Source organism: Lipomyces chichibuensis (assembly GCF_038497645.1).
Source record: "Lipomyces chichibuensis strain CBS 12929 unplaced genomic scaffold V1513scaffold_119, whole genome shotgun sequence".
NCBI classification, from domain to species: Eukaryota; Fungi; Ascomycota; class Lipomycetes; order Lipomycetales; family Lipomycetaceae; genus Lipomyces; species Lipomyces chichibuensis.
In genome coordinates this window covers 1-8,210 of record NW_027117571.1, presented here as the reverse complement: position 1 = coordinate 8,210, position 8,210 = coordinate 1, and the positions used below count along the sequence as shown (strand labels likewise).

Below are 8,210 nucleotides of genomic sequence, written 5' to 3'. Positions count from 1 at the left end.
AGCTCTGAGTCTATTTGAGCTTCTTGTAAAATTGCCCGTAAATTTGATGCAAAAGCTACTCGTTCGCAAATTTACATGATCATATGGGTAAGGGTTATATCACGTAAATTTGGTGGCGTAAAAATGGTTGCAAAACCTCACTAATAATCTCAAACTGTTACGTCTTCTCACATTTCGCCCTTACGATATGGCCTTGGCTGTGGAGTCGATTACTAAGCCGGAAACTAATACACGAAAGCTGTGGAGATGCTTAACGTAAATTCATGAATTAGTATTTTACCTCTAATGTAGACTGTGGCTTAGAGGCAATAACTAATGGTTTACTCTGGTGCGGTTGTTGACATGTTGCTGGTCAGGCCGACATATAATGCAACTCTCAGCGACAGACATTAGTCAACATCGAACCTGCTCTTGCCTGCTTGCTGAAAATAACTACTCTGAAGTCCAGCATCTGGCCACTGAACACTAATCACCCGGAAACTGTGAAAACTGTGCTGATCATTCTGTCACTGTCACATCTGTGCAGATGGCTACCTAGGTCGGCGAGACTCGCCGATCTTACACGGGAACGTATCGCGTTCAGCGTCGCAACGCATCTGCAGCTACTTCAAATATAGTATCTTATGGGCTTGACGATGGAGCACAGGTTGCGCAACCTAAATCTACGCCAGTTTCTAAGACGGAATTTTGTCCAAGAGCCTGTTCCACTACAGAATCAATGACTAGTGAAGAAGAAATTCGATGTCAGCACATACGCAAGCTTATCTTGGCAAACGATCCCGATAATGAGTACGAGGTTGAGATTAGCTCCGCTTCGTATGGTCTACTCAAAGCGGAATTCTGCAATGACGATGAGGATGACTCGTATGCACTGCCAATTTGATAGGGCTATTTTAGAATGACTGATGTTCAATACAGGTATCCTCGGCTATTTTATGATTGGACCCGCCAGATAGTCACCATCGTCACCGTTCCCACTCGGCTCCATGAAGACACATCCCGCACTATTCTCAGCCATCTTTCTAACCGCGTGGAGTCCCTCATGCTACGTGAACGTATTTGTTTGCCATCGGGTCAAAGGCTGCTCATTAGCAGTAGCCCGACAGAAGTGATCAAAAATGGCCACTCAAATTATGAGATGCAGCCCGATGGTGTGATTTACTTTCAAACGCCGGCCGGAGAGGAGCGCAAAGTCGTCGTCGAGGTTGGCGTCTCTCAGACTTACGACAGTTTGCTGCGAAAGGCCAGGAAGTGGATATTTGACGCAAAATGCAATATCGTTCTGCTGCTTGCATTTTACGAGAAACAACTTTACTCTGCACCGCTTGAGAGCATTTCATTAACATCGCGCCAGATGGATGATCAAGTCGTACAGATGAACCTGCGGTGGTCATCACCGAATTTCTCTGGATTTGGGGCACTAGAATATGAAGGGCACACATGGCTCGACCAAATTTCTCAGGCGTTCATTGAGGTCGTTCGAAAGGACCCGGACTCTAATGGCGCGAATGCTGTGCTTACTAAGAAATATGTGAGGCTATCTTTGTTTGACCGGTAAGCCAGAACACTAATACGAGCGTATCATAGGTTCTCATAGAGGAGGGTAGAGACATAAGCTCTGACGTCCCAGAGACGGTCGGTGATCTGCGACTTGCAGAATTGATACCGCCGGAGTCACTGGGCGATGACGATGCAGCTGGCATTGTTATCAATTTTTTTCATTCCAGCGATTTTATGTCTATTGTCCGTTATGCGGTGATCAGCACCGCTGTAAATCGCTTCAAAAAAGCTGTCAAAATTATTGTCTAGAATACGTTTTTATTGTTCTGCTTGCTCCTTTCACATGTTTATCTCTGACAGTCCTTGACATATTTAAAGTTTGAGAATAAGTTAAGCTCGTTTCAACCCCAAGGCCTCTAATCATTCGCTTTACCTCATAAAACTGACTCGAGCATCTTAAACTTCGGCAGGAACCATAGCTCTTCTGTTGGGCATGATTCGGACATCACACTATTCCGATAGTGAGCACGATAGCTGCAATTAATGGATAAGTAATAGCCATTGTCTAAGGATAAACACGGATAATATCCAGGTCCATTTTTGTTATCCATGTCCGTATCCATATCCGTCATATCCACGGTCAACCACTTAAGGATTCACATTATCGCGGTTAGGGCAGAAACCCTTGCAGCTAGTCGGAGAGATCAATTCATGAACGCACAGAAGCAGTGACTGTTATTTACGCAGCTTTTAATTACATTGGGGCAGTTATTCTCGCTTAAGCGGAGGAGACAACAGTGTTCGGCACATTCTGCCTTTGTGAGCAGAATGCTACTATGTCTCGAGTCTTCGGAAAACTGACGTCATTCTCGTTCCAGGGACGACTCTACTGAAACTGTCGCACTTGTACGACTCCGCTACGCTGGATTCTGGTGCGACATTATTATTAAACCCCCGTGTCCGAGGAAAATTTTGTTGGACTCGTTGTACGCGCGATGATTGTGACACACAATTATCAAGGGTTGCGTCTTAACGTTTGCTCTATAATATTTTGTGCCACCTAAGTCCTATTGTTTTGAAAGAAAAGCAAATTTCAATGACCGTACATAGCATATTGGGTGCCTTCCCGTAGCACGAGAGTTACCAGATTCACATAACGAAACTCACAAAATCACAGACACGCAGAAGTGCGCGCTCCCGTAGCAACTTGTCGCAGAGAACCAAATTAATAAAAACACAGAGGCACGTGACTAGTAATTGGTTGCATTATCTGTCATCTTTCTCATACTCGTATCTATCACTCGCCCCCCACCCCCCAATGCGATTTAGAACTATTCACCAATTACCACCAATGAATTCTACCATACGCGTATCCACTCCCATTCAGACTAATACAACGCCTGGAAGTGCAAGGCGTGCAGGCCGTGATGGCTCGCAAAACTTCTCGATGCAAGACAAGATGGCACTGCTTGACGCGATCGACAAAGTTCAGGCCCATTGGCCCCGCGAAATGGGATCAGGTGGTGGATGCGTAAGGGTCTATTATCTACAAAGAACTACTTACTGTTAACTGTATCTAGTTATGAAGATTATTGTTTGGAAAATGGGAGGGCTTCGCGAGATGTCGGCGCCATTCACCGCAAGTTCAATTCCCTGGTCAACTTTCCGAAACCGACGGGAGACCCCACTTGCCCACCGGATATTAAGCGGGCAAAAGAGATTAGTCGGATGATCAACGAATCTGTTGAAATGGCGGATCTGTGCGACACGGACATTGTCGACTTCACAGAAAAGCAGGACGATGAGGGAGCAGATGAGCAAGAAGAAAGGGAATAGGTCTCAAGCTCTGACGGCTTCGGCCATATCATCTTGGCCTCCGGAACACTGGACTTCAGTACTTCCAAAAGTATCTCCAGACCCCGTCTCAGATACCGTGTACATCAGATGGCACAATCCCAAATATTTCCTGTAAAGTGAACTGTGCCATGGATGAATTCAAAAAATGCAGAACCAGCCCTAGCGCCCCGTCAGCATTAAGAGATCTTTGAGATGGCCGTGCTTGGCCATTAATGGAGACATCGGAGCGCGTAATTGTGGACGTGTCCCAGGCCCGTTTAAAGCCACAATCAAGGATATAGTTGAAAATCGCCGGACTGAGCCCTGTTGTTAAGATAAATGCCCTTTCATCACAGGAATCATATAGAATCTGCCATGGACACTTGTGCGGAGAAATGAGAACAGGGCGGGTGAGATAAAAGCGATTCCTGCGCGCAGAAGATGTTCCCAATATCCCCACAATCAGAGCGATCACAACCGCATCATACTCTTCTTCTTCGTAAAAACGAAACCTCCTATAAGGTTCGTAAGTCATATTTTATCGCGCACGCTTTAATTCGGAAGTGAAACGTGCAGAAGGGTGGAGAAAAGCTATGAATAAATATAAGTTGTGTTGTCGACGCGACTGATCCAGGTGAAGATGCGTCCAAAAATTCGATATCACGTGATTGCAGGTTGTCAAATTTTAAGTTTGCGAGGGTGGTTTGCGAGGGTGGAGTCTGGAAGAAAGGGGCGGGGGGGGTGTCTGCCAGACCTGTGTGTCTGGTCAGCCCTCCCAAATTCTGGTCAAAATCTGGTCGCTTACATAATTGAAAATTCTGTTCATCTGGTAGTCTGGTGGCGTCCAAATGTCTACGGGAAGGCACTCATTTTTCTTGTAATCGGCAGCGCCGACGCGGCTGGCGACGCTGAGGTTATCACCAAAGCCAAGCCTTTCTCTTCGGTCTTTGACTGCGACCCCATCCATGGCTAGCGTGCACTCTGCTCAGTAAAGTACTTTAGCATGATGTTTTTGCATGCATTAAAGTCGCGGTCAAAAACCGAAGTGCACATCTTGCACTCAAATACCTTGGATCGGCCCAAGTTGCGGTTCACCCATCCACAACAGTTCATTGTAACCGATCGTGCACAAACAAGTCAGCGAGCCAGTACCTTTTTGGTGGCAGGAGAGCAGTACACCACCGGCCCGATAGTCCGAGTGGATATGTGATAGGAAGCATGCTTTCGGGGGTAATGTTCCTGGCTGTTCTTTAAAGTAGTCAACTAAAGTCTGTGTCAGTGAATTTGAGACGTCTTGTTGATGAAATCTGAATGACCCTACTTCTGATTTCGGGGAATTCCTTTGCAATTCCTAGAAATGTGCTCTGTAGATGTCGTTAGCACAATTACAAGTCAAGCATTTAAATGAATAGAGATGGTACCATATTTTGAGCTGCTGCGATGTGATGATGGGAGCAACTGGTACCGCGCGTTGGAAGCGTGTTTACTTACGGATGGCTTGTTTTGGTGTCAAAACTTTAAAAAGAAATTAGCGACACCCTTACCCTAGATTAAATGGAGTGCGAAGACAAGGATCTTTATGAATTCTCACATTTCGCCATTACGATATGGCCTTGGCTGTGGAGTCGATTACTACGCCGGAAACTAATACACGCAAGCTGTGGAGATGATTAACGTAAATTCATGAATCAGTATTTTAACTCTGATGTAGACCGTGGCTTAGAGGCAGTTACTAATGGTGTACTCTGGTGCCGTTGTTGACATGTTGCTGGTCAGGCCGACATATAATGCAACTCTCAGCGACAGACATTAGTCAACATCGAACCTGCTCTTGCCTGCTTGCTGAAAATAACTACTCTGAAGTCCAGCATCTGGCCACTGAACACTAATCACCCGGAAACTGTGAAAACTGTGCTGATCATTCTGTCACTGTCACATCTGTGCAGATGGCTACCTATGTCGGCGAGACTCGCCGATCTTACACGGGAACGTATCGCGTGCAGCGTCGCAACGCATCTGCAACTACTTCTAATATAGTATCTTATGGGCTTGACGATGGAGCACAGGTTGCGCAGCCAAAATCTACGCCAGTTTCTAAGACGGAATTTTGTCCCCGAACCTGTTCCACTGCAGAATCAATGACTAGTGAAGAAGAGATTCGATGTCAGCACATACGCAAGCTCATCTTAGCAAACGATCCCGATAATGAGTACGAGGTTGAGATTAGCGCCGCTTCGTATGGTCTACTCAAAGCGGAATTCTGCAATGACGATGAGGATGACTCGTATGCACTGCCAATTTGAAAGGGCTATTTTAGAATGACTGATGTTCAATACAGGTATCCTCGGCTATTTTATGATTGGACCCGCCAGATAGTCACCATCGTCACCGTTCCCACTCGGCTCCATGAAGACACATCCCGCACTATTCTCAACCATCTTTGCAACCGCGTGGAGTCCCTCATGCTACGTGAAGGTATTTTTTTGCCATCGGGTCAAAGGCTGCGGATTAGCAGTAGCCCGACAGAAGTGATCAAAAATAACCTCTCAAATTATGAGATGCAGCCAGATGGTGTGATTTACTTTCAAACGGCGGCCGGACAGGAGCGCAAAGTCGTCGTCGAGGTTGGCGTCTCTCAGACTTACGACAGTTTGCTGCGAAAGGCCAGGAAGTGGATATTTGACGCAAAATGCAATATCGTTCTGCTGGTTGCATTTTACGAGAAACGACGTTACTCTGCACCGCTTGAGAGCATTTCATTAACATCGGGACAGATGGATGATCAAGTCGTACAGATGAACTTGCGGTGGTTATCACCGAATTTCTCTGGATTTGGGGCACTAGAATATGAAGGGCACACATGGCTCGACGAAATTTCTCAGGCCTTCATTGAGGTCGTTCGAAAGGACCCGGACTCTAATAGCACGAATGCTGTGGTTACTAAGAAATATGTAAAGCTATCTTTGTTTGACCGGTAAAGCCAGAACACTAATACGAACGTATCATAGGTTCTCATAGAGGAGGGTAGAGACATAAGCTCTGACGTCCCAGAGACGGTCGGTGATCTGCGACTTGCAGAATTGATACCGCCGGAGTCACTGGGCGATGACGATGCAGCTGGCGTTGTTATCGACTTTTTTCATTCCAGCGATTTTATGTCTATTGTCCGTGATGCGGTGGTCAACACCGCTGTAAATCGCTTCCAAAAAGCTGTCAAAATTATTGTCTAGAATACGTTTTTATTGTTCTGCTTGCTCCTTTCACATGTTTATCTCTGACAGTCCTTGACATATTTAAAGTTTGAGAATAGGTTAAGGTCTTTTCAACCCCAAGGCCTCTAATCATTCGCTTTACCTCTTATAACTGACTCGAGCTTCTCCTATCCTGAGGGAAACTTCGGCAAAACCATAGCTCTTATGTTGGGCATGATTCGGACAGCGCACTATTCCGATAGTGAGCACGATAGCTGCAATTAATGGATAAATGATAGCCATGGTCTAGGATAAACACGGATAATATCCAGGCCCATTTTTTATCCACATCCATATCCATGTTCGTATCCATATCCGTATCCATATCCGTCATATCCACGGTCAACCACTTTAGGAAAGACATTCACATTATCGCGGTTAGGGCAGAAATCGAATTGGACCCGTTGCAGCGAGTCGGAGAGATCAATTCAAGAACCCACAGAAGCAGTGACTGTTATTTACGCAGCTTTTAATTACATTGGGGCAGTTATTCTCGCTTAAGCGGAGGAGACAACAGTGTTCGGCACATTCTGACTTTGTGAGCAGAATGCTACTTATGTTTCTCGTCTTCGGAAAACTGACGTCATTCTTTGTTCCAGGGACGACTCTACTGAACCGCAACTCTGGATTCTGGTGCGACATTATTATTATACAACCGCCGTGTCCGAGGAAATTTGGAGCACACATGACCCAAGGAACCTGTAAAGTCTTTGTATATGACCCAACAACATTATTGATTCTGTTTACATGATTAAGATCGCCTCCATGCTCTCTTATTTTCTGGGGGGGGGGGCCTAGGCTAAGCGCGACATTGGCCCTTTTACCTCCGTCTTAAATCATGTGGCAGGTTGGGGCGTCTGCTAAATATCTATTCTTCCTCGAAGCTGTGTTTAATGGCGTCGACTGCGATTTACTGAATTATAACTACTGATTGTGCTTCCACTCTGATTTCTGCTCGGTGCCAGCTGGCTGCTGCCCGCCTGCGTCTCGAAAGTCCAGTTGAAAGATGTGCCATTACGTCAGCATCTACTACCGTCTATGCGATCACGTCGCGCCCAAAATCGATCCAACAACGAACTACAGGCTAGTTATTAAATGCTCCAGAGCAATAGCCCGCAGGGGGATCCCCTGCACCGGCGTTTCCATTAAGCAGACGTACGACGTCATAACGGACTTGTGTCCGACGTGTTACGACAACGAGGCCGTTCTCTCGCGCGATTTGCTATCGTGGGAGACACGAAATGAGCAGCAGTATGGGGACGTGAGGAGCAAAACTGCGTATTTGTACGCAAGTTATTTGAAGTTTTTGATGGAAGCGAAAAGGTTGGAGGTGTACCATTCCCGCGGTCGGAACAGGTGATTCTTTTGATGTTTAATATATATCCTACGTTTTTTGGATCCAATTCAAACTCGCGCACTTTTTGAACTTTAAAATGAAACTACTCTAATTTATTATGTATGTGCTATAGTACCTTGCCCGTGGAAATAAATTTCATGATGAATGCAAACCATACCACCAATTTCCGATTGGAACCAGCTGACCAAGACGGTGAGAACCAAGCCGCTTGGTCCACAACTGGTTCCGGCGATATGTTCTCATCTGGGGGCATGAGGGGAGTCTGA

General features: G+C 45.9%; 3 protein-coding genes across 3 annotated transcripts, besides 3 other annotated features; 2 read left to right on the top strand and 1 right to left on the bottom strand.

Moving 5' to 3' along the window:
- Positions 1 to 718: 718 nt before the first annotated feature.
- V1513DRAFT_434595 (uncharacterized protein) lies at positions 719 to 1,809 on the top strand (the record flags this gene model as incomplete). The annotated part of the gene is made up of 3 exons (XM_066896482.1): positions 719 to 864; positions 919 to 1,531; positions 1,588 to 1,809. The coding sequence occupies 3 exons, from the start codon at positions 719 to 721 to the stop codon at positions 1,807 to 1,809; spliced, it is 981 nt and encodes a 326-aa protein (XP_066750273.1).
- A 721-nt stretch (positions 1,810 to 2,530) lies between these two features.
- On the top strand, positions 2,531 to 3,380 carry V1513DRAFT_38763 (uncharacterized protein). Its single transcript, XM_066895280.1, has 2 exons — positions 2,531 to 3,031; positions 3,081 to 3,380. Exons 1-2 carry the CDS (start codon positions 2,928 to 2,930, stop codon positions 3,334 to 3,336), a joined length of 360 nt encoding a protein of 119 aa, XP_066750272.1. The 5' UTR covers positions 2,531 to 2,927; the 3' UTR covers positions 3,337 to 3,380.
- Positions 3,381 to 4,346: 966 nt separating this feature from the next.
- Positions 4,347 to 4,808, bottom strand: V1513DRAFT_455570 (uncharacterized protein). The gene is given in 4 exon segments (XM_066899505.1): positions 4,347 to 4,599; positions 4,658 to 4,700; positions 4,758 to 4,760; positions 4,779 to 4,808. The coding sequence occupies 3 exon segments, from the start codon at positions 4,758 to 4,760 to the stop codon at positions 4,397 to 4,399; spliced, it is 249 nt and encodes an 82-aa protein (XP_066750271.1). The 5' UTR covers positions 4,779 to 4,808; the 3' UTR covers positions 4,347 to 4,396.
- A 666-nt stretch (positions 4,809 to 5,474) lies between these two features.
- Positions 5,475 to 5,620: a sequence feature (Protein overlapping with rRNA (V1513DRAFT_461298, KAK9371497.1) was converted to a misc_feature.).
- Positions 5,621 to 5,674: 54 nt separating this feature from the next.
- Positions 5,675 to 6,287: a sequence feature (Protein overlapping with rRNA (V1513DRAFT_461298, KAK9371497.1) was converted to a misc_feature.).
- A 57-nt stretch (positions 6,288 to 6,344) lies between these two features.
- Positions 6,345 to 6,566: a sequence feature (Protein overlapping with rRNA (V1513DRAFT_461298, KAK9371497.1) was converted to a misc_feature.).
- Positions 6,567 to 8,210: the final 1,644 nt, after the last annotated feature.